The 26,494-nt window shown below is 39.6% G+C and overlaps 2 protein-coding genes across 2 annotated transcripts in view; one reads left to right on the top strand and one right to left on the bottom strand.

The window, feature by feature from the left end:
* The window catches only part of LOC140156215 (striatin-3-like), a 69,081-nt gene extending 66,021 nt beyond the window's left edge, over positions 1–3,060 (bottom strand). The window contains 1 exon segment of the mRNA XM_072179247.1: positions 2,815–3,060. Coding sequence (XP_072035348.1) covers positions 2,815–3,024 — 210 coding nt within the window. The 5' untranslated portion in view covers positions 3,025–3,060.
* A 264-nt stretch (positions 3,061–3,324) lies between these two features.
* LOC140156074 (uncharacterized) lies at positions 3,325–23,496 on the top strand. Its single transcript, XM_072179208.1, has 6 exons — positions 3,325–3,489; positions 16,499–16,687; positions 18,395–18,481; positions 19,658–19,726; positions 21,400–21,411; positions 22,224–23,496. The coding sequence occupies exons 2-6, from the start codon at positions 16,550–16,552 to the stop codon at positions 22,344–22,346; spliced, it is 429 nt and encodes a 142-aa protein (XP_072035309.1). The 5' UTR covers positions 3,325–3,489; positions 16,499–16,549; the 3' UTR covers positions 22,347–23,496.
* Positions 23,497–26,494: the final 2,998 nt, after the last annotated feature.

Raw genomic sequence — 26,494 nt, 5'->3', positions numbered from 1 at the left:
AACTCGGACTCACCAAACTCTACTCCGGACCCCCTACTTTTTAATTTTCTTCAAATTCGGGGGTCCCTGCGGACACTAGAGTGTTTAGTTCTAGCGCTACCCTCCACCATCAGGGAAACACTACGGTACAACAGTACCAGCACTGCCTCCCCCACCCCCCCCGTTTCACACAGACTGTGGTAACCAGGGCGAGTACTGCGGTACCTGCGTGGTACTACCAGCGTAGGTACCTGTGAGGGCTCCTAGCTGTGCACCACTGTACCCATGCCTCACTGCGTTCCTCGCAAGGGGATCAAGCTGTGTGCTCGGGTACCCTGTTGTACCGGCTGTTCCTTGGCTAGAGGAAACTCGGCGTGCACCACGGGCAGCAGATCGTGTATATCCCCGGTTAAACACCTCGCCACCTGAAAAGGTAGCATCGCTCAATGGAGCCATGCCCCGTTGAGTCAACGGTGATCCACAAGAGGATAATCAGTCTATTGATGACAATGGACCATTCACGCACCCGCTGGCTCTCGAGGACGAAAGGAGGTTGTTGATCAGACAGGCTGTTCACACTACCGTCCCTAACCTCTAAAGCCTTGCCCAAGGTCGCTGTGTGTGGCGGACCACTCACGGCAGCTATGGGCGCGTGCATAGAGGATACCACTGATGTCAGGCCGTAGCCCGCCTCGGTAGTTACCACTGACTGCACCTGGGTCGCCACATACATGTATGGGACTGGGAGATACCTTTTAGTGAAGCTTGTGACGATAATAAAAATCTTTAACGTCAGAAAAAAATTAGACAGAGCTCCGCAGTCTATGGGAGCTTTTGAGAAAAAAAGCTCCCGTGGAGGTAGTCTATCCTCCACATTGAATGGTAGACTGCAAATCATACAGTAAATTCCCAATTCTTTCCGGTGTGGAAAGATTTGAAGAATATGATACTGTATGCCCTTCCACTTTTTACATTGAACAAAATAATAGCAATACGGCATGTGTTTATGCAATGAGTGAATGAATAAGCTTTATTCAATTTATTTACACCCTGAATAGGCCCCTACATTAATGAATGCAAACTAAAATACATATTAAAAATAAACTTTTAATATGAAGTACTTAAAATACTTATTAAAATTACATGGGTTGAAGGCTAGCAGTAATAATTCTTTCTTTCACAGAAAATCTGCAAGTGCTTTGAATGATTGATCGGTTATATATTCAGGCGTATCATTGGGATGCAAAGTGTTGTAATTTTCGCGGATGAGTTGCTGGGGCAAGGCGTCATCTCTATGAATGTTGTTTTTGAGTGTACTTAATATGTATGTTTTGGGAAACAGTGGCAGCACGTATTAAAATATTTTATTTGTGTTTACATTGTAACTTAACTTAAGGGGGTACTATACCCATGGCCAATTTTGTACCTATTTTTGGTATTTTTCTCAAAAATTATAGCACATTGGTGATAAGTAAGATATGTATATTATAGGGGAAAGGACTGCAACTACTGTAATGAAAATTCAGCAACTCAAAGCAAGGAGTTATTGATTTATTGATCAAATATTGGGTTTCCCTCATTTTTGACTGTAACTCCACAACTGTTGTCTGTGCTGAAATAAAATTTCCAGTACAGTAGTTGTAGTCCTTGCCCCTATAATAGTCCCCAATGCGCTTTAGTTTTTGAGAAAAATGCAAAAATAGGCGCAAAATTGGGCAGGGGTGTAGTACCCCCTTAAGGAAAGCGCATATGTATTTGCGAATAAAAGAGAGAAGTTCCGATATTACTCGAAATATAAAGCGAAATAACTGCTAAATAAAAAAAAGTGGAGAATTCCAGGTCCTGACTGGAAAAAGAAGTTGCTGAGACCCCTCTCACCCCGCATATTTTATTTCAAATTCACATTGAACTAGGTAGGAGACTATCACAAATTTTTATGACAAAAAAAACATGGTCATGATGGTCGCACAGATTTCCGGATACAGATACAATGTGTCAGAGCTGTACATATTAAATAGAGAAGTTGGACCATCCCCAAAGTTGTCTACATGATGTGCATGCTACCCATACAAAATACAAATCCAGTAGAACGTAGAATGTCTCTCGCCTCGAATGTGAAGCTCATCGGTGAGCAAATTCGTGGCTTGACTTCTCGAGCAAATTCCAACTCTATCTATAGCTAAAATAATAGTTTCTCGATCATGAGAGCTCAATAGGCACGCAATGACAATTGCGTCGGCGTACAACGCCTACCACACACGCTTTGGGTAGCGCTGCATTTCCTGTGCGTGCACAATCGATCGCGCTATCGTGTCATTCCACTAAACTTGCGACATTACGCAGTGCACGCAGTACATTCATACTCTCATGATCGAGAAATTATTATTTTAGCTATAGCTTCGAATGTGTTACTATCGACGTCCGACTATCGTGGTCAAATTTGACGCCAATCATAAATGAAAAATGAAAAACTCTCGCTTATTAGATTAGAACTAAAAGATATATCATAAAATATGGTATGCTTGTTTTTATAGTCTGATACCGATTGTCACTGGCACTATACTATTATCAAGAACCTGACAACAGTGAAATCATGAAATAAAAGTGAAAATCTTATTCATCATCAATCATCTTTTGGGTCATATTGATCACACCCCGAATGTTTATTGATCAATTTTCCCCCTTACCACACAAGCCGACGGCTGTTGATGGACTAGTGCACTCCTGAGGGTATGAAGATGCTTGATACATCAGTACTGCATTGGAATACGTCTTGATTTTTAAAATCCATATGAGTTTCACATGACATTGGATGACATTTTGAGGTAAACTTACCTGAAGTTCAGCCCTTTCGACTTCCCACTGGGCACGTTCCATCTCAAACCTTGCCCATTCATGTTGAATAAAATGTAATATTCCAGGTATTGTGTAACTAATCCGTTGATGATCATCTGGTTGTTTATTTGGGATACTGTTCATGGCAGAAGACATCCCAGCATTTAGCTGGTTGATGTGATTTTGAGGTGGTCCTGTATCGTTTTCCATTTTTTCACTGTACCCTGTCCGCCATCTTGACTAAATTATGCGGCTTACTTCGCAAATATTGCATATAAAATATATTTTGTTTTTATAAAATCCTGAATTTGTACGTTTTTTATTAGTATAATAATATATTAAGTTATACTAATATTTTTATGTTATTTGAAATTATTTTAGATTTGAAAATTATGCCTCAAACTGTATTCATAATTAAATATGCGTGATCAAGGTAACTGTGACGTCAAGTTATTGGTTTTGTTTACAAATCGCACGAGGGCGTAAACATGCGGAAGTAGCTGAATTCAACAGCCTGAACTGTCATTATTCGTGAATCGTTGCATGCATTCAGCTGTGCTGTTGTTGATGATTGCAGCTCGTTATGTATTTACTGTTGGAATAAGATTTTGGCCTTGTGTGCATTTTGGGAGCTATCATATAAATGTCTTAGTCGTGCACTTTCATTTGGCAAAAGTGAGCATTTAACATTTGCTGCAGCAGGATGCAGATCTAGTATTTTAAAAATAAATGCGTGATAAATTCATATTTGTGCACAGCTAGCTGCTCATATAAGCTTACACATGCATGTCATGCAAAAAATAAATTTCATAATCTGATGATAATGTGCACAGTGCAGTAAATGTACCAGGTTAATTTATGTACATTGCTTCCTTTTTGAGGTTTCTTCATGCAGTTTTATACAGAAATGTATGTACCGGTATATTTTTATATTTTGAAATTCAGAAATAAAAATTTTCAAAAAATATCATGTCCAGGAAGTGATGAGATGCTTTCTATTGTCTTGCTAAAATATATTCTTTATATAAACTCCCCCCCCCCCCCAAAAAAAGTTTGGAAATTTTCAAAAACGGCTGTATATCAGAAATTTTAGAAAAGGCTAAAAGCCAAGTTTCATCAAACCGAAGATGTCAAAGACAGACCAAGAAGTGGCCGCCCAAGAAAAACAAAGGCTGCAGAAGACCGGTACATCAGGCTGCCAGAACTTAGAAACCGTAGACTAATGAAACAGTGTACATCATGATGTTTACAGAGTGCCCTGTGTAAAGCAGTGCTGGTCCACTGATCTTGGCTACCCTCTTTAAATTAAATATGTCTGAAATAAAATAAAATGCGAATGGCGCAAACATTGGCAGATTTGGCACATTTTGTTTGAGACCTCCTTGTCTTTCAAAGACAATCCCTATTCCTTAGGCCTAACAAAAATAATCTTTTGTTTCCGGTTACATTGCTGAAAGAAACTGGGACGGTACCGGTAGGTAGGAAAAAAATTTTATTTTGAAAAAAAAATTTGATCCATGATGCAAACTATATAGCCCCCTAACCCACCCCCAACCTACGACATGTATAACTATAATACAAACTGGCATTTTCGGGCGGGCTTGCGGGTACCCGCCCGAGATTACATTACCCGGAAATACATAGGGATGATCACTAAAGTAGCATATTTCACATGGAAATTATTTGGTCTAGAAAGGCGATTATTTAAAATAAAAAATGAGGGGTCAACCATGTCTGTACGGTAGATCAAAAATTAGCAAAGTTATTGGCAATTTATGTCTCTTTTCAAATTCTGCATTTTTCTGCGGCCATCATTAATTAATGCCTTACTGTACAAAAAAGCAAGTATATACGTAATGCATCATTTTTCACCACGGCGATCAATTTTACACAATTTTGTTTTATGAAATATCACTGGATGACAACTTCTGCTTTAAATAATTGATGAATGGAAGATTTTGTGTTATGATTTAAATTTTTCATCAGAATTCATACTGATTACTATACTCAACTAGATAAATTTAGCTTTGAAATGGTACACAATAGTCAATAGATATGAATTGAGGCTGGACTACCGGAGCCCTAAACTATGATCGTTTTCACATAAATCTTGAACAAAAAAGGTGATAAATACCCAATCTGAGCCTTTTAAAACCCTAAAGGTATACATGTAATTACCGAATAGGGTGCAACTTGCTAGACTTGAGTTCAGTCCTCGTTTACAGAGTTTAGGGGTTGGGTAGGGCAGTCTAGTAGTCTAAGAGTTGCACCCTATTCGGTAATCGCTCCACCTAAAATCCACAAGCTTCCCGGGGGCCTAAAGCGACCCATATACAGCACCCACATGCGCTCAGTCGCGCACATGTGTGCATATGTGGCATGTGCAAGGGGGTGGCAAAGATTTTTGGCATGTCAAGAGGGGGGAAAGTCATTTTTGGCAAGCCGAGAGGGGGCAAGCATTTTATGGCACGCTTTTGAAATTTTACGGGGAGGGGTGTTGCGTACGGTACAGCTCTGGGGCGAAAAACACTTTTTTATCGACTCGGAACTCTCGTAGAATTTTACTAGGGTACATATACATGTATAGTATTTTGCTGAAATATCAGTAAGAATAAGATAGTAGTATGTTTCTCCCAGGCAGTAGATTTTCACAAAATCCCTACTTTTTTGCTATTTCTTGCTGTATAACTCTATAGGGCCAAGTAAAATAAAATACAAGTTTCTCGTCCCCGCCCGCCTCCTTTTTGGCCGCCGCCTCCTTTTTTTAACTATTTACTATTTAAAAAAAAAAAAAAAAAATTTTTAACTGTTTTTCCTAACCTTCCACCACTCTAACCCACCCCAAACCTTACTACATGTATACAAACCCACCCAAGCCCAACTAGCCAAATACCCTTGCCCCAACCCCCAGAAGGAAATTAAGGGTAAAATTGATTTCACCCCAAAATCGGACCTATATTTAGCTCTTAAACTTAGTAAATGCATGAATACGAATATATTATATTAATAAAGTTTCAATTATTAATTTAGCCTCATCTCATCAAAATGGCAATTTTTATGGCTAATTATAGGAAGGAGAAACCTTTCACATAATTTTGGAAATTAAAAAAAAAATTCTAAAAATACCCAAAATATACATTCAAGTGCAAAAGCTTTTTTCTTCTGGGTAAGAATTTTTTTCTTCAGCAACAGCTTTTTTCTTGCAGGTTAGAAATGTGATAAATAGGCCCATGCATGCATTTTGTATATGATGGCTTATATCAAATTTCTAACGTGCAATAAAAAAGCTGTTGCATGTAAGAAAACATTCTTACCCAGAAGAAAAAAGCTTTTGCACCCGAATGTATTTTTTTTGGTATTTTTAGAATTTTAGAAAAATTTTAAATTTCCAAAATTATGTGAAAGGTTTTCTTTTATTTTGTTAGCGATGAAAATAACAATTTCGATGAATTGAGGCAAAATAAAGTAATTAAAACGTTAACACATTCATGCATTTTAAAACATTAAATATAGGCCTAGGTCCGATTTTCAGGTGAAATCAATTTCTCCCCTAATTCCCTTTTGGGGGTAAGGGCAAAGGTTTTGGATTAGGTTAAAGGTTAGTTGGGCTTGGGTGGGTGTATATTTGGTGTGGGGTGGGTTAGAGTTTGTGTAAGGGTAGGAAAACATTTTTAAAAAATGTTTAAAAATTTTTTTAAAACAATGTTCAGTATCGGATATAAACCAGGAAATTGGGTAGGCCTATATCGAATATACCTATTGTCAAGCTGAACAAATGTACATTTTCACTGTTTCTGAATTTTGAAACATGCTTAGCATAGTTAGCAAGTGGACTAAAAATGATACAAATCATTTGTTTGGTCATACATCGCATAACATCAGTATACTCAAATAGCACAATATCAGTGATTAAATTATACATTGAACAGCCATATTTGGCATGCATGGTGGCCATCTTGGGAAAAAATAGCAAAAAATTGAAAAATAGTAAATAGTAAAGCCCTGCCTCCTCCTTTTTTGAAAAAGTCCGGACGAGAAACTTGTTTCTTTTTTTACTTGGCCTAGTGAAATCAGTAGAAACAATCTGGGAAAAGTAGGCATTCAGATGCCATCCTAACCAATATTAAACACTTTAGTAGTTTGTGTGGACCCTCTAGAACATCACCAAATAGCAAGCAGTCTCCAATTGGTTACCTTTATTTTTGCTAAAGACACATATAAATGCGCGGTATAAATTGTATATGTATGAATGTTTAAAAATATTCATATTAATGATATTTGAGTAAATTGAGTTGCAGTAGAGCTAGGGAAATGCTCCATAATGTAATGCTACCCCTACCCCTTAATTTAGCAACTCAAATATATCATCAATATTTAACTAAATACATGTCTTTAGCAAAAAATAATGGTAAGCAATTGGAGACTGCTTGCTGTTTGGTGATGTTCTGGAGGGTCTAAACAAACTACCTAAATTGTTTTAAATATTGGCTATGATGTCATCTCAATGTCTATAGAGTTATACAGTAAGAAATAGCAAATAAGTAGTGATTTTGTGAAAATCTACTGCCTGGGTGAAACATACTCCGCGCCAGTTGATTCATAGTTGTGTGCCCTTAAGGTGCACTGAGCCTGGATGGGCTCTCCCTCTCTGTCTCTGCACTCGTGGAAGCTACATGTGCCTGGTTGTGATTATCACATTAGATTAATCCCTAATCCTTTTATTGGCGTGGTGACAGCTTGGATTCAAACCAGTCATCTCTGAAGTCTCTCAGCTGACCTTCCTGACGAAATTGGTGGTCATCTTGAACCCTAAATGTGTGATCTTTCACAAGACTGTGAGCGACCAGTAAGCTTAAAACAGTAAGCTTAAGGCTGCATATTAGCTTTTATTCTGGTTCACATACACGAGTGTAAAAACAATCAGCAATGGCCACAACACATCGTATGCCAAGCAATGGCCTCTAACAAAGAAACGAAACAATAAACTCATTTGAAAGCTGGAAACATAACCTCCAGTATACACTGTCATTAGGCCCTTCACAATTAATTCTTAGTTTCCTGTTTCATGGTTGAAAACCAGGGATGAGGCGACTTTTAATTATTAATTATTAATTATCTTTTATTTTCTTTTATTTTAAAATAAGTGGTCGCAACCTACATCAAGCCATTTTGACAAGGAGCATGCATTTAATTATTTTACTTCTCTGTTTGATTTTATACATAAGTAATGGTACAATTAGGTTCTATGTTTATTCATCATTATAGATGATATGATCAAAGTCAGAAAGTAGCAAATGGTAGTCATTAAAGTTATTTTTAAAGAGAAAATCCAAAATATAAATAAAATAATTAAATATTTTGCAATTCTCTACTTTGGACGCGGGCGGGAAACAGGAAACTAAGAATCAATTGTAATTGGCCTTAGACCCAAGCTTTTCTCCCTACTTGGTTGAAGGAGCGGTATGGGGCAAAAAGTCAAAAACTTCCCCTCTTCGAGGTCTCACTAACGACGGTGAGGACATACAGGAAGCCCAAAGGAAAACAGCAGTCCAGAAAAATGCTGCATTGAGCTTATGCTTGGACAAATAGCCAACTATTGTCCAATTATCTCACGAAATACAATACTCAAAAACTGCACCAGCCTGAAAACAATATGGCAAGCCATCCGTCTCCATTTTGGCTTCCAAACAACAGGTGGCCACTTCCTAGAGTTCAACAATATTACCCTTGGCCCTGATGAACGGCCGACTTGTACCAGCGCCTAGTAGCATTCACCAAGACAACCTCATGCGTGAAGGAGGCGGCATCAGTCACCATGACCAAGTCATCGATGAAGATGAGGAGATTACGCCTACACTTGAAAACTTTGTAGTGTTAACGTGGTTGCGCTCTTATAAACCCTGATCTGCCCCGATTAGTAAAGCAGCGGCACGGTACAGAGCTAAGATCCCGCACCTTGGCTTCTATCAAAGCCGAAATTTCTCAAGCTCTGGATTCGCTCCTGGATGAGCTGAGCTCAAACGATGCTGCTCGCAGCATGCGCACTAGTAGTCAGCGTAGACCGATGCCTATATTGAAAGCTAAGAAATCATTTGGTAAATCCTGCCCTCTGTGTGAGCAAGCTGGTCGGCATGACCATGCGCATTTCTTAAGCGAGTGCTCAGACCTCCCTGAAAAGGACAGAAAATACCTGGCCCGGCCGTCAGCTTAACATCCTTGATGATTGTGACAGCGACTCAGATTTAGCATGCGCCTTTGTTGACCAATCTGACCTTAGTGCGCAGCCCAATGTTCAGACAGCGCTGCGAATTCATGTTGATCAGTCTCCTTATCTAGATGCATTCCACAAGCACCAAGATTATCAATTATCAGAGTAAGCCAGACACAAGAACAGTCAATGAAAACTGGAATATGTTTAAAACGTTTCTGTTGGAAGCTATGGAAAAGTCTGTCCCCCATCATATGTCCAAGGGGAAACCATCCCACCCCTGGATAAACCATCATATAATCAAGCATATGAGGAAACGGGACAAATTATACAGTGCTGCAAGAAAATCCAAATCTGAGAGACTCTGGAGCTCTTACAAGAAACAGCGTAATCATGTAACCAAATTACTCCGTGAATCGTACCATCACTACATGGAAGAAATCTTAGGGCCTAGTCTTGATACCAGTCCGAAAACATTTTGGTCATTTATAAGATCACTGAGGCGGAAGCTGTTGGCATACCTACCTTGGTAGTTGATGGAGAGTCTTTTACATCTGACAAATCAAAAGCGGAGGCGCTAAATAGACAGTTTTCATCGGTTTTTACACATGAAGACCTGACATCCGTACCTGACAAGGGCCCCTCGCCATTCTCCAGCATAGATGACTTAGACATCGAACTGGCTGGAGTGATTAAACAACTGGCGCAGTTAAACACATCTAAAGCTGGGGACCTGATAGCATTCCTGCCAGACTTCTTCACGACTATGCCACTGAGATAGGTCCAATGTTGCATTATATCTTTCGGCAATCGTATGCGACTGGCCAGCTTCCAGATGACTGGAGGAAAGCTCATGTGACTGGGATATACAAAAAAGGTACCAAATCCAATCCAGCAAATTACAGGCCAATCAGTTTGACGTGTATCTCATGCAAGATAATGGAGCATATTGTTCTATCACACATGTCCAAACATCTCTCTGCAAATGACATCATAGTAGACAACCAGCATGGCTTCCGGAAAAAGATCCTGCGAGATGCAACTTATCGAGGCAGTTCATGACTGGGCAGAATGCTTGAATAGAAGTGGGCAAATGGATGTCCTGTTGCTGGACTTTAGTAAGGCCTTTGATAAGGTCCCTCATCATAGATTGGCCACAAAGCTAGACCATTGTGGCATCAGGGGAAGAACACTCAAATGGATACAAGGCTTCTTGTCAGATCGCAAACAGTCTGTTAACATCAATGGTCAGTGCTCAGCTTGGGCCCCAGTACAATCAGGGGTCCCACAAGGATCTGTCCTTGGTCCTACACTCTTCTTGATATATATTAATGATATTGCAAGTGGGATAAAGTCCAACATCAGATTATTCGCAGATGATAGCATCCTATACCGAGAAATCCGGGGACCCGAAGATCATCAGATATTACAGCAAGATCTGCAAGCTGTCTTTGCATGGGCTGACAGTTGGCAAATGGCCTTCAATGCATCAAAATGTCAACATCTCACCATCACCCGTAAAAAGCAGCAGTCTGTCTTCAATTACTCTGTAGCTGAACAAGTCATCCAAAAGTTGCTAGTCACAAATATCTTGGAGTCACCATTTCCAGTGATTTGACTTTCAAAGAGCACATTGCTAACATTCGATCTAAGGCAGTGAGTACCCTTGGCATCATCCGAAGAAATCTTGGACCATGCTCACAGAAGGTGAAACTAAAGGCTTACCAAAGTTTAGTAAGACCTCAGCTTGAATATGCTGCATCAGCATGGAGCCCATATACATCTAGGGACATCAAGTCATTTGAAACAGTCCAGCGCCAAGCAGCCCAATTTATTTGTGGAAACTTTGATAGGCGGGCTAGCGTCACACCACTACTTCACCAGTTAGATCTGGACCTTCTTAAAACAAGGAGACTGTTCATTCAGTGTTCAATGTTCCACAAAATACATCATGGACTCATAAATGTCAACTTTCCACCCATCATCAAACTGCATCCAACCGTTGGGAGATTAACCCACCATCTCCGGTATCAGCCCATCCGAGCATCTCGGGACACTTACAAGTATTCATTCTTCATTCGCACAATACCAATTTGGAACTGCCTGCCTGTGGAAGCTGTAACATCAACATCAGTCCAAGCCTTCCAGTCAGCAGCACTCCCTGCAGTTAGAGCTTTACAGCCTTCTGCAGTCCACCAGGTTCTCTAAGCATCTAGAGTTCATTTTACTCGCACATCTTGTACATATCCTGCACTATTGGCACATCTGCACCTGTGTTTTGAGCAGCACATTTCTCCTTGGACAAGCTATCTGCTTTATTTAGGAGCATAAAGACTGAAGACTGACTGAAGCCCAATGTTCAGACAGCGCTGCGAATTCATGTTGATCAGTCTCCTTATGTAGATGCATTCCACAAGCACCATGCGGTCCGCATCACCATTGACAGTGGATCCACTGGTAATCTCATTCGTGAAAACACTGTCCAACGATTAGGATGCCCCATTCATCAGAGTTCGCAGTCTGCCCGTCAAGCTGATGGGTCATCCCCTCTTACGGTAGTTGGGGAAACAACCCTCACCTTTACTCGTGACAGACACTCCTTTGTCTTTAAAGGTCTAGTTGTTAGAGACCTTGACGAAGAAATCCTTGCAGGTATTCCCTTCATGAAATGCAATGATGTTGCAATTAAGCCCTGCTAAGAACCAAATCATCTTGACAGATGGTACAATTATCACTTATGGCGCCAACAAGAGCCCCAAATCCCAGCACACTGTTCGTCGTGCCCATATACTTCGTGGACCTTCTCAAAACACTACCATATGGCCAGGCTCATACGTTGAGGTAAATCTCCCTGCAGACATTGTTGAATCAGATGCTACTTTTGCCATTGAGCCCCGTGTTGATACCCCGCGTCGGTAGGTTCCTACCGCCCAAACAAGCCTGGCCCAAGCCTGATGTAATCACAAGTATTGCAGGCAGGGTTCGCATTCCCAACAATACTGGTGTGCCACTTGTCATCAGAAAGCATGAACATCTTGGCCAGATACACACTGTTTTTTCACCATCACTAACTTCTAAGCCATCACACACTGCTGCAGCAGCATCAGTCAGTGTCCCAAAGCCCAGTTCACCGGTTAACTACTCAGCTGCTGTTGCCCTTGACCCAGATGGTATACTTGGCACTTGTGAGCAATCCAACTTTCGCAGTCTTCTCGATGAGTACGATGAGGTTTTTGACCCTAGTTTCCCAGGTTACAATGGTGCTGTCGGCCCTTTCAAATCTGTGGTTAATATGGGACCGGTCCAACCCCCCCACGCAAAGGTCGTCTCCCATTGTATGCACAGGATAAACTCCAAGAGTTGCAATCAAAGTTTGATCAGCTTGAAAAAGCAGGCGTCTTTGCTAGACCTGAAGATGTCGGTGTGTGTCGAATACCTTAACCCGTCCTTTCTTGTCAAGAAGCCTAATGGAGGCTTTCGCCTGGTCACTGCATTTGCTGATGTCGGTAGATATAGCAAGCCACAACCCTCTCTAATGCCCAATGTGGACTCAACATTGCGCTCAATTGCCAAATGGAAGTATTTGATTGCCACTGACTTGACTAGTGCTTTCTACCAAATCCCTTTATCCCATGAGTCCATGAAATACTGTGGTGTCGCAACTCCCTTTCGTGGGGTGCGTGTGTATACACGGTGTGCCATGGGTGTGCCAGGTTCTGAAACAGCCCTTGAGGAACTGATGTGTCGTGTCCTTGGTGACCTCTTAGAGAAAGGTGTCGAGCAAAACTCGCTGATGACTTGTACTGTGGTGGTAATACTGTGGATGAACTTGTTGAGAATTGGCGTCCAAGTTTTGCAAGCTTTGTCTAAGTCTGGGTTACGTCTTTCTGCTTCCAAAACAGTCATTTGCCCCAAAAGACAGTAATTCTGGGTTGGATTTGGTCAAATGGAACCCTTTGTGCTAGCCCCATAGCATCGCCACACTTTCCAGCTGCTCGCCTCCAAGCAAAGTTGGTGGCATGCGGTCCTTCATTGGTGCATACAAGGTTCTGGCCCGTGTCATTCAGAATTGTGCCAGTCTGGTAGCCCCATTAGATGATGCTATTGCAGGACACCAATCAACTGAAGAGCTTACATGGTCTGATAGTCTGCATACTGCTTTTCACAAGGCTCAAGCAGCACTGTCTTCCGCTAGGGCAGTCACACTTCCCCATCCCAATGATCAGCTTTGGATCGTTACTGATGGATCCGTGAAGAAACCTAGCCTTGGGTCGGCATTGTGTATTTCCCGCAATGACTACCTCTTCCTCGCCGGGTTCTTCGGTGCTAAATTGCGGGATCGACAGCCAACATGGTTACCCCCCAAGTAAATTGAGGCGCTGTCTATTTCTGCCTCCACCAGCACTTCAGTCCCTATGTTATTCAGTCCAAACACAAGACATGTATCCTCACTGACAGCAAACCTTGTGTTCAGGCATATGAAAAGCTCTGCCGGGTGAGTTTTCAGCCAGTCCTCGCAAGGTCCACATTCCTCTCCACTGTCAGTCGCTTCCAAGCATCTGTTCGTCATCTTGCAGGATCAGCTAACACCCCTCAGACTTTGCTAGTCGTAATGCCCCTGACTGCACTGAGCCCACTTGTCAAATATGCTCCTTTATCAAACGTGAAGAGGAAGCAACTGTCCTTCGTGTTTCCGCACATGACATTCTGTCCGGGAAAGCTAAGCTCCCTTTGCCAGCAAAGCAGCCTGGCATGCTATTCAGCAGGAATGCCCAGATCTGCGACGAACACATGCTCATCTAGTTCAGGGCACTCGCCCTTCAAAGAAAGCTACTTCTGTCAAAGATGTGAAGCGCTATTTGCAGGTTGCATCTATCGCTAGAGATGGCCTACTTGTTGTTCGTCGTGATCAACCATTGTCCCCAACTCGCGATTGTATTGTTGTTCCCAGACAGGTCTTAAATGGTCTTCTCACTGCCCTGCACATCCAACTTGACCATCCCTCCAAACATCAGCTCAGTTTGGTGACCCAGCGCTACTTTTATGCTCTTGATATGGACAAGGCTATTGATCAAGTGACATCAACTTGTCACCAGTGTGCTTCTCTGTCCAATGCCCCTAAGACATTGATCGAGCAGTCCTCAAGTGACCCTCCCGATGCAGTTGGCATTTCTTTTGCAGCTGATATCCTGAAGCGTAGCCGCCAGCTAGTCCTTGTGCTGCGCGAAACCTCAACGCCCTACACAGCTTCTTGCATTGTCGAGAATGAACAACATGGCACGCTATGCGTGATGCCCTGATTCAATTGTGCATTGAACTTCGTCCCCTTGATGGCCCCCCTGCAGTCATTCGTATTGACCCAGCACCAGGGTTTGTTCGACTCGCCAATGACAAACTTCTCACATCGCTACCATCTATCGGTTGAGATCGGTCAGATTAAAAATAATAACAAGAATCCTGTTGCTGAGAAAGCCATTCGTGAGCTTGAAGATGAGTTGCTCAGACAAGATTCTACAGGTGGTCCGCTACAGCATTATCACTTGCCATTGCTACTGCAGCCCTTAATACTCGCATCAGATCCCGAGGTCTTTCAGCCCGTGAGATGTGGTTTCAGCGAGACCAGTTTACCAATGAGCAGGTTCCTTTCACTGATTGTCAAATGATTCAGGCCCAGCATGCCTTGCGAAAAGCCAACCACCCACACAGTGCTCATTCAAAGGCCCCATTAGCCTCTGCCTCCCCAGCAGCAGAGTTGGAGGTTGGTGATCTTGTCTACCTCTACTCAGATCGCAAGAAATCTCATGCTAGAGATCGCTACTTAGTCACTACTATCGAAGGCCCATGGTGCAACATCCAAGAAATTTGTGGGTTCTCAGCTTCGAATACTTCTTATCGTATCAAGAAATCTGAGTGCTTTAAGGTCCAGTATTATCCTGACCTGGATTCTCGTCCCTTTCCCAAGTCGTCTCCACCCACCGAGGATTCCGAGTTTGTTGAAGTGGTCCCTGAATGTACTCCTCCAGAGCCTCCTTTCATACCTGGCGAGTTGTCCACACCTGCTACTTGTGACCCCTGCCCAGGAATGCTAATCACTCGCACCCCAGTTCTGAGTCAGATCCTCGCGATCCCTTGCGCGATAGCGGTCATAGCTCCAGCAATACCTCCGGTTTGGTTGCACAGTCTAATCCATGTACCGGTAACAGCAGTGAGGTTAGTGAAAGTATCCCCCAAGCTAGTATGGTTGGCCCCGAGATCATGCCACCATTGCTCACACAAAGGCGTTCCGCGCGCCCTCACAAACTTCCTGAGCACCTGAAAGACTATGTGTTAAACTAAATGGACAGGTCACTGTGTACTATGACATTAATCCATCATCGGTGTCCTCCTATATGGTCACTTCATTGAACTTTGAACTGATTTACGTATGTCATTTGGAATTCTAAAAGAAAACTCTGGAACTGACGCTTACTTCTTTGAACTTTGAACCATTTTACATTCATGTTGAATGTCAGTTTGTCATTGCAGACAAAAAGACTCTTGAACTGTTGATGTTATTGACTGTTGGCACATTGCCTATTTTGAGTGTTCTAACCAGCAGTGTCTTCATTCACATAAGCTGTTAGGTTGGTTTCTGCAAGTCAGTTGTTAGTAGTAGTTGTTTAGTAGTGTTATCCTCACTTCCTTGTGAGGAAAGTGATCTTTTTTTTTTTTTTTCTTAAAAAAAACAAAAAGAGAGAAAGAGGTAGTTACGCCAGTTGATTCATAGTTGTGTGCCCTTAAGGTGCACTGAGCCTGGATGGGCTCTCCCTCTCTGTCTCTGCACTCGTGGAAGCTACATGTGCCTGGTTGTGATTATCACATTAGATTAATCCCTAATCCTTTTATTGGCGCCGATCTTACTGATATTGTAGCTCAATAGTAGTATGTACCCTAGTAAAATTCTCCGAGAATTCCAAGTCGATCCGAGAAAAAATGTGATCCGGTGAATGTACCAAATTTGAGTAGTGTAAAGGTTTAATTTTGCTTTCTATTTTGGATGTTTTGATTACCAGTGGCGTACCGTGGCCGCTCCTACCCCGGGGGGCCTGAAGAAAATTCAATTTTGGCCCCTTCCTCAACAGCCCGAAAAGGTTGACCTAATTTTTTTTTGGTGGTTTGAAAAAGTGAAGAGCAAAAAAAAAAAAAAAAAAAGGGCAAAAAAAAAAAAAAACAATTTAGGCGCTAGCACCCTAAAAGCAACACATTTTGATGTATAGTACCATTTTTTCACAATTTTTATACTTTTTCTTTACTAATTGTTTTTGCCGCCCCTTCTTTTTGCTGCCCTAATTCTTTTTGCCGCCCCTTCTTCTTCCGCCGCCCCTTCGTTTTGGCCGCCCTCATCTTTTACCCCAGGGTGCTCACGCCCCAAAAAAATATATGCGCATGATTACCCACACCAGTTTCTAACCCATGACTCCTTTGCTTTCCTTTCAGACATAAAAATGATGTAACCATGATGTAAAAATGATGTAACCAGAAGAAACAATGATCAAGTTTGTTTTGATCCTCACCAAACAAGGTCAAACGCGGCTATCTCACTACTATATGCCTATTGAATTGACTGAGAGACCAACCTTAGAAGGTGATGTTATCAGAAGAATATTAGCCAGGGCTCCAGGACAGGTATGATCCATGGGGAACAAAGAAGTGCTACTTAGTTCCTCAGCTATGTTGCTTCTTCACTGAACATGTTCATCAGGACTGTTATTGAAAATTATAACAAGGTTTCATAGTTCTAGTCCAATAAAACAGTATTCACTGTGGACATTTCGAAGTCTAGCAGACTCCTTTTTCCACACTGTTGATGTTGTGATGATCTTCTGTTTACCGCAAAGGATGCTCGTTGCTTTATAGCAACGCGTTCGCCAGATGTACTTTTCTTGAGAAGATCGTCAAACACGTGACTGAGATTGTATTGTCCCTCGTCTCTGTTCATGGTAGTCGCTTGCTTTCTGATTGCTACTGCCTCTTTGATCCAACGTTTGTATCTGTCTGTCTCTTTGCCCAGTACCCTAGCCTCATCCCAATCTATGACGTGGTCTTGCTCCAGCACATGATCTGTAATCGCCGATTTGTTGACAATATATTCCGAGGCTTTTCTGTTCGCATTTATATTGCTTCTTCCTATACGCCGCCGTCATATATGTCATAAGCCTAGTTACTTGTGTACGCTTATGGTCTAAAAAATATTGTATATTGCCCCTTTCTGATTGACCACCATGACTTTGGTGCTTTCACAACAATACAAACTTATTGCTTTAGGCCTAATTATTAAAAATTAAATTAAATTTTATTTAGCCATTGGACAGAATTTGATTGTTCAGATGCATTGAAAAGGGGGCCTTTAGCCATGTTAGCCTAAGCTAACATTTGTCACTGTTAGGGGAGAGTACTCATTAGGTCAAATTTACAATACTTACTAGAATCAGAGATGTTTAAAAAGTGTCACAAATGTTGGACCAGTGTAACATTAAAATCCAATTCTCGCTATTCGCAATAAGGGCGCCGCCAGCGGTTTGCGATGTATCATGGGAAAAATCGTGATGTATCATGGGAAAAGGTCGACATCCAAGTCCGCGAATACGAATATTACCATGCTATTACATAGGAACACGTGACAATATTTTTTAGTTTGTCAATATAACGGTATTACACGCAAATCGATAGAGAAAAAATTAATTGTGCACATTTCAAATCACATTATTAAGTATTATTGAGTATCGATTCGCGTGTAACACCTTTATTTTGACAAACTAAAAAAATATTGTCATGTGTTCCTATGTACAAACATGTAATAGCATGGTAATATTCGTATTGCGCGGACTTGAATGTCGACCTTTTCCCATGATACATCACGATTACATCGCAAACCGCTGGCGGCGCCCTTATTGCGAATAGCGAGAATTATAGAAAGTGTCACAAATGTTGGACCAGTGTAACATTAAAATTCCAATAGAAAGTGTCACAAATGTGGACCAGTATAACATTAATACTACAAACAACTTCATGATGCAATCACCCTAAAAGTGATATATTGGCACAAATTTGCTGGCCCGGCCAGCGTAAGACCCTTGACTAAGTGTCGTCGGCCTACTGCTTGGCATGCGAGGGGTCTCGGGTTCGAATCCCACCCAGAGCAAACAACTTCTTTGTTTGTTTTCTCTCTTTATTTCTCCTTTCTTTCCCTTCCAGTTGCCAAAAAGGCCTTCGGGCATTAGGATTAATCAGTTTAGCTTCTCTTTGTTCACTGCATCTGCAATGTATGTTGTCATAGGAAGAAAGCGTTAAGAACAAAAGAAAATTATAATTATCATGTCATATTGCTTTCAGTGTTCATTCCTAGATTATGAAGACTATAAGATTGTGTATAGACGTTACCTGGCGCTGTATTTCATCATCGGGATAGATGACGATGAGGTGAGACACATTCTTATATGATAATGTATGACAAGCATTCAAGCATAGAAGGCAATGGTACCTCACAGGCCAACCAGATCTAGTCTGCTTTCCAATCTAGTCCAGCACACCAAGTCATTCCTAGGATATTTTAGTTTACACATCGCCTTTCTGAGGACACATGTTTATAGTTTATAGAAAGACTGATATAAGGGAGTCTATGTGTTGGTGTGTGGGTGTTGGTGATGGGTATGTGTGGGGAGTGTATGTGTGAGTCTGGGGGCTTTTGTGTATGATCTTGTAGAGTCACTCTGTGTGCACACAAGGGGTGGGCGTGTCGGTACATTTGTGAGTTTGGGTGTCTGCCCTAATGATGTGTGGCTGTGATATAAGGGAGTGTATGTGTTGGTGTATAGGTGTTGGTGATGGGTATATGTGGCACAGTGTCAACACTCTGTATTATAAATATTTTTTTCCATACAGCTCAATACTCCGTTGAAATCAATATTCTATTATTGACACAAATAATGAAAGTTTACATATGCATTGTGTTATAGGGCTTACACCTGGAACTTAACTGAATGGGCTAAACGTGTTCCTTTATACCTATAAAGTAGAATTGTAATTCTCAAAATTAAATATATCACAATTTTTACTTTGGATTTCAAAATCTTTACTTATAAAATGCAGTAAAAGATATCCACAGCAAGCTGCAAGGCCCCGCTAATTAGTGTACTGCTTTTCGAGTGAGTGTACTGGAAACATAACCCTGGTTTTACCTGAAAACAAATCGATTTTCTTGTAATAGAAACATCATATGGGGTACTAGAGCATGCACAAATCGTAATAATGTGTAGAATATAGAAACTCTGTGTGTATCTCATATGATAGTCATGGTATGCTTAGCCTGAGTCGCTCGGCCTATCTCGAACAAAATCGCGATGCGTAGCTGTTGAAAAACGAGAGGAGTCGCTGTACTATCACGGCAATTTTTGACACGAAGATATAGGGATGATGACGATGTGTGTGGGGAGTGTATGTGTGAGACTTTGTCCTTTTGAGGATCTTGTAGAGTAGCTCTGTGTGCACACAAGGGGCCGTGTCTGTACATTTGCAAGTTTGAGTGTCTGCCCCAATGTTAGATATAAAAATAGATGCAAAATGTCAACTTTTTGACTTTTTTTTTCTATATATTAGAATGAAGTTGCTACCCTTGAATTAATACATCTGATTGTGGAAACCATTGACAAGTACATCCCTAAAGTGGTAAGTGTTAATCAATTCAAATCAAGTAAAAAGTTCACTATTGTTTACGTGTTTTTCTAAGCTGTGAGTATTATTTGCATAGATGTAGAATACAAACCTACCTGAATAAGAAAGTTTGAAAACAAAATATTAAAAGGGCATTTTGTGATCCACAGCCTCATCCCCCCACTTTTCTCTAAAAAAAATGAGATTTTTATATCAATGGAAACCTCTGTTTATGTACAAAATATTTCTTGCAGATTAATTCGTTTAGCAAAGATATCGTGAAATTTGAATTTCGTTGTGGTATACCAGAATGAAATTACAACGCATTGTCTATGGAGCAGTGTAATACACATAATCATGCATAACTCGCAAACGCAGAATCGGAATCAACTGAAATTTTGGGAATAAGCTTTTTTCGTTGATATGTATTGAAAAATGTCATAAAAAGAGGATGCTAAGATCACAAAATACTCCTTTAAATAGAAACATGGTTCGGTATACTTAGGTATTGTGCAATAATTTATTTGCTTTGCAATTAATAAGAGAATTTTATGAATTTTATGCACTGCAACTTTTGTCATTGGAATACTTCCCAGTTGGTAATAGAAATTTTTTCAAATCGGGCCCTTAGGTTATCTTTGGGCCCTCGTATATTTTTATGATCCCAAACTCAAAGTTTAAAATTGACACATAAAGTGAAAAAGATCAGTTAACTTAGTTAGAGAAATCACCATATATTTTGGTTATTTATCGGCAGTGCTGGAAATATGTCAAATTTTTCAAGGGCCATTTCGGTCTTTGGGTCTGAAAATCTATGGGCCCTTATCAATTTTTAACACACCCTGCCTTATAACACAGGAGAATTAAACCATGCTGAAGAATATCTCAGGAGAATTGAATTAAACCATGCTGAAGAATATCTCAAGCATTTGAAGTGAGAAGATTCAATGCAAATTTAAGTTACCATGGTTACTCAATTAAGGGCTGGGGTATGAACGCTTTGGACAGTATTTATTTTGGGACATCAGAGCACATCAGACATATCGAATTGCATTCTGAATACGAAGAATGTCATTCTGATATCAAATAATTTTGATTTTTGAAATTCGCAATTTAATACACATTTTATGGCATATCATTAAAAATTGATATTTTTGATAAAAACAGTACTTGAAGTAAACTTTATAAACCTGATGATTTATACTTAAAGTGTGTGTAGGTGGGATGAAAAGCCGACGAACAAATGAAAATTGTGACCTTTAGTATTGAAGATATGGATTTTTTCCCAAAACACCAAAAAAAATAGGTCTTTTGGGAAAAAAATCCATATCTTCAATATGAAAGGTCAAAATTTTCAATTGACCGTCGGCTTTTCCTCCCTGCTACATACACTTTAAGAATATATCATTAGATTTATATAATTTACTTCGAGGACTGTTGTATATCAAAATTTGAAAAATATCAAATTTTTATAATTTGTCATAAAATTTGTATTATATTGTGATTTTCAAAAATGAAAATTATTTGATATCAGAAAGACATGCTTCAGATTCAGAATGCAATTCGATAGGTCTGAGGTGCTCTCATGTCCTACAAAAATACTGTCGAAACGCAATAAACGCCATTTTAGATCCCTTAATGAAGTAAAAATCATTAATCAGTATTTTTCTGTATTGTTTACATTTCAGACTGACCTGGATGTATCCTTTAATTAAATTCCAAGGTAAAAATATGTATGTAATGTGACAGCAAAATGAAGACAATGTTGCCTAAGTAAAGAGGCTTTCACGACAGGAATCCATAACAAGAAATAAGGTTTCAAGGGTTGTGCCGTCAGGGGGCGTACTGTGGCTGTATGCCTAGCCAGAGGGGGCAAAATGTCCAAATTGTCACGCTGATCTGCTACGTACTAAAGTGACTTTATTGGGACAATTGCATGCAAACATTAGGTCTTTATCCTGAAATGGGCCAAAATAGGGACCCAAGAGAAGATATTACAATTTTGTCCTGGTATTTGAAGCCAGATGGCAACTTCTCTCCCTCCCCAGTTGGTAAGCCTCTGGTGCAGTCGAAATTGAAAAGGTTGTCAAGTTTTCACCATGTGTGACATTGACTTCTTCAGAACTGCAGAAGTCCAGAGTCGTGAAGAAGTCCCTTACATTGGATGAAAGCTCTACAACCTTTTCAATCCAACTAGCACACTTATTTAAATCTTGTTGCTTGTTCAAGTTGTTGCCTAAGTTATTTTGAGTTAAGAGCTGATACACCTTCAAATCCTAAAAAATACACCTACCTTTATGGCATGATACTGAAAAGTCAAACCGGGTAATAAAAATGATTTCATCATCCCAGTTTGAAATGCAAGGAGGAAACATTGCAAAGTCTCCCAATAACCTACTCCCGGGCCAAAACTTATTTAAATTTAAATAAAAATCTAGAATCTAGTGATTTTAGTATGGGCAATCTGGGCACTGTATCATTCTCATTAAATTTCCTTAACTTGTTACCTCAGCTGATGTACAACGTTGAAAAAATGCACATGATCCTTGATGAGATGATCATGAACGGCAGGGTGGTTGAGACATGTAAAAACAAAATACTGGCTCCTATACAACTTATGGACAGCCAAAGGTGACAAAAATGAAACTTGCAACATATGGATGCCTAGTGGTGATAGAATATATCATGAACCAAGATGAAGAAGCTGGGCTTGTGCTTTGTATTGCAACAACTTACGGATAGAAAGATGTGACAAAAATGATCATGGACATACATTATATGGCAAGTTCAGATGCAACACAAGATGTATATTCAAAAGGTTGCCTCGAGTTCTGTAATAAATATTGCAATTAACTTCTTGCCTAAATATTTTTGTGGACTTACACTGAATAGTTATCTTTCAATGGACATTCTAATGTAATGAATAAACTATATTCATCTTTTATACACAATGTTGAGAGATGCCACTTTTCAGGTTTTGGCCTGAATTCAGGTTTTTTGAGAGTCCAAATTCCCACATTTTTATTTTATGTATTGCTTTATTTGTGTGCTTTTTCAGGTTTTTATGACCAGTTTCAAGTTGTTTGAGTGAAACTGAGTGGCATCTCTGAACTTTTGTAATCAGGGATGCCAGTTTTCAGGCAATTGCTGATTTCTTACTTTTTGTTACTCCAAATTTCAGCACTTTGACTCTCGATTGGCCAACTCGCACACCTGCACAAAGTGGGTCAAGATTGACACTGACAGATGGTCACCATTAAAATAACTGTTCATATAATGTTCATAGTGATAATATCACTGGTGTCAGATGGACATGGAGTAACATGTGAACATTGTCAATCATCTAGCTAGGATTGAAGTAACAAAGAATTCTATCAATCTGTTCATTTGGATGTGACGTTTTGTGATGGTTTCAGTATCACACCATATCCAGATGCATCTTCGGTCACAAAAATACTGTAACCATCACAAAAAAACAGGTCCAGATAAACAGATTTAGTTATTTGCTTGTTACAATCATAGGAGGACAAATTTGTTGAGGCCTAAAAAATGTATTGACCTTAGAGCTCCAAAGTCGGGGTTGGTTTACATTTTCTTTATTTTGTCACATCAAGCTCACCACAAAATACCATGGTAAACAATCATTTATTGGGTTTTTTTAGGCTTGAGAGTTGTGCAGTACGAATTACAAACAGGCAAAACATTTTCACATTTTTGTTTGTTTTATACCAAATATGACAATTCAAATATTTAAAAAAAAACCCTATTTTTTCAGATTTTAGGGTCGGTCAAAAAATCTTTTTAGACCTAATAAAGATTATGGATTGCCAACTGGGGGGATCAAATCAGTTGTAAAAACTGACACTTTAAATTTGGGCAGAGTACTGCCTTAACAATTTGTTTACTTGTCTGCAGGGGTTGGGGAGGGGGCAGGGAATTGACACAGAACATCTGAAGATTTGTGTAACATTTTGCCCCAAATAAAGACATTTTCAGTGAGTTTTTTTGTTTTCGTAGGACAGGACATGAGCAACTAGGGAGAAACCCTCCACCTAGGAACCTACCAGTGCTGGCAGAACCTTGCAGATATGGGCTATTCCATTTAAAATCCACACTACCCCTGTGGAAGATTGTGGAAGTACCTTAGATGGGGGAGTATAGATTTTAAATAGAATGGACGCTTTAGCAGCTCCATTTGAAACTCCCCCTCCCTCAGTAGATTAAGTTTGAATCTTTCTCAGAGGGTGTATGAAATTCAAATGGAGCCACCTAATGTGTTCATTCCATCCATTTGAAATTCATACTCTTCCTGTGGAAGATATTTACAAAATCTCAACAGGGGTAGCATGGATATTAAATGGAATAGCCCAATGTTTCTTCCCTTTGTGATATGATCTGATTTAATCAGACCCAAAGTCTGAAAATTTTAGAATTTAGTTAGTGATAACTTGTCCCCAAGTCTCTGGCCCATACTTGGTTGCAAAGTTATGAACTTTTTATGTTTATTTTCTTATGTTTTTTGATCTGAAAAATGTATTTTATTACTGCCGACTTTGGCCTGATTGGATCAGATTGTGTCAGATGGTTTCAGAGAGGACTTAATTTACTGTACCGCACAATACATGTAGAATTTCAAAATGAAACTGATCATAATCATATGTCCGATACAATCGGGCCAAAGCCTGCAATAAGGAAATTGAGAAATATGCAAAATAAGGGGCAAAACACAATAATGGACATGTAAAAAATTCTTAACTTTGCAAACAAGTATACTAGGGATGTCAACACCAGCAAATACCGTGCAAGGTAGTGATGGTAATAACTAAATTTTCGAAATTATCACATGTAATCTTTAATTTAGAAGTATGTGATGCAACCATATTTTGGACGCATAAAAATATACAGTACACTCAGCTTTAAGATTGTATGTTTTGAATAAGTAAGCAAAAAACAATAAAAGATCAACACAGCATTTTAATTGTCAGTGTATAATAATTTATTTTGTCATTCAGCAGTAAAAATTAATATAATTTCACATAAACATTTCATATAAAACAATGTACACAACAATTTCAAAGTTTCTACAATGTATAACAAAATTATTACAAACAAAAACTTGTGTTTAGCTTGATGTAAGCCTACAGAGAGTTAATAGTATCAAGACACATATTATATAATAATAATATACACCCCTCAATGAAGTCTTGACAATAGGCTAATTTGATGGAGGCTTATATCCTCAATAACCATTGTGCAAAATACTGATACACATTTGTGGATATTTTACAGGTAAGAAGTCTGTAATTTTAGAGAATTTTGATTACACAAATTCTAAAAGCATTTTACATTGTCTGTAAATTTAAATCTTTATAATGATCATTTTAATGTTAAAATGCTATTGAAAGTTGTTCACCAGAAATGTTCTAGACATTCTCTAAAGCATCCATTAGAATCTCTTATTAATCATGGCCTCGCAATATTTTAGGAATGCTTCAAAATGATAATAATATATATTACAGGTAAATTAGGTCATTCTTGGCCAAGTTCGAACACTCTGAATGCTAGTGGCTTTATGATAAACACAATAACATGCACATAATTAACACGGTACAGAAGAAAGTAGGCACACGCCTTGCATTGCGTACACGTTCAGTATGCTAAAAGGACGCAACAGGTATGTTCAAGCTTGGCCGAGAATTACTTAATTTTGCACAACACTACTATAGGATAATAAGTGATGCATACATAACTTGAGAAATGCAGCAGCTATATCACTGTTAAACTAATCTCATTTAACTCTGACAATATTTATTGTATTTTTTCACAAAGAATGGTAACTGATATGCTATAATCCAGTTGGCTTCCTTGAACCAGTGAATTCAGGTCCAGTGAGCGAAGTATTAAAGCGTCCACATTGACTCGGAAGAACTGGTGTGTAATATCACACTCAAGACACAGCACTGAAAGTTAACGTCTCGAAGATGCCAACTGGACTATACAATAGCCATACATATAAAAATATTCACTGATGGTTTGCATATTATATAGTTACGGGAGACAGTTGAACCAGATAGGCTCATTTATTTGCTGTTACCTATTTCACATTGTCTTGAATAATTCAATGGCTCATATCAGAAAGATCACCTTCATTAGCTACTGTATGAGCTGAGTTTACTCATAAATGCATAGTACATACACCCCTATAGGCACTGTTCAACTCATGCATGTATATGTATACCACAGGCAACTCGGGCAAATACAAGCAGACCTCCCAGACAACAGTAAATAATGAAGATGTCTTTCTGCCGCTGAGTCATCAATATACATTCAACAGATAAATATAAAACAAGTTCTGAAAAATTAGGAAAAGAAATTATCAGTCAAAGTAGTGTTGCTAATTTACCAAACCAAAATAACTGAATTTTATTTTGAAATCTTTTAGAGATAACATGAAGATCTGGATTGTGCAATGTGGTCAGTACAAATGCTCTTGTGGTTGAAGTTGTAACTAACAGCTCTGTATTATGCACTGATTGCTATTAGTGATTGCCTACTGTAGGCCTCTGAATCTACAGCTAGCACTTTTTCCTATCAGGTGGGAAATAGGATACATTTTACACATTTTCACTGTGTTTTCTGTTTTGACCCCTACTCTTTCGCCTTAGTAAGAGAAATTCAAGACATTCCGCTTCTTACAAGAGCAAAGCAGGAACAGGGTTCATGCATGAATCAGGAAATGGCTGCCTAGAGACATGACACAGTTGTAATGCCAGTAAACACTGG

The sequence above is a fragment of the Amphiura filiformis genome, chromosome 1, assembly GCF_039555335.1.
Source record: "Amphiura filiformis chromosome 1, Afil_fr2py, whole genome shotgun sequence".
In the NCBI taxonomy this organism is placed as follows: Eukaryota; Metazoa; Echinodermata; class Ophiuroidea; order Amphilepidida; family Amphiuridae; genus Amphiura; species Amphiura filiformis.
Note: the sequence above shows the minus strand (reverse complement) of the source record. Positions and strands in the feature narration are given on the sequence as shown.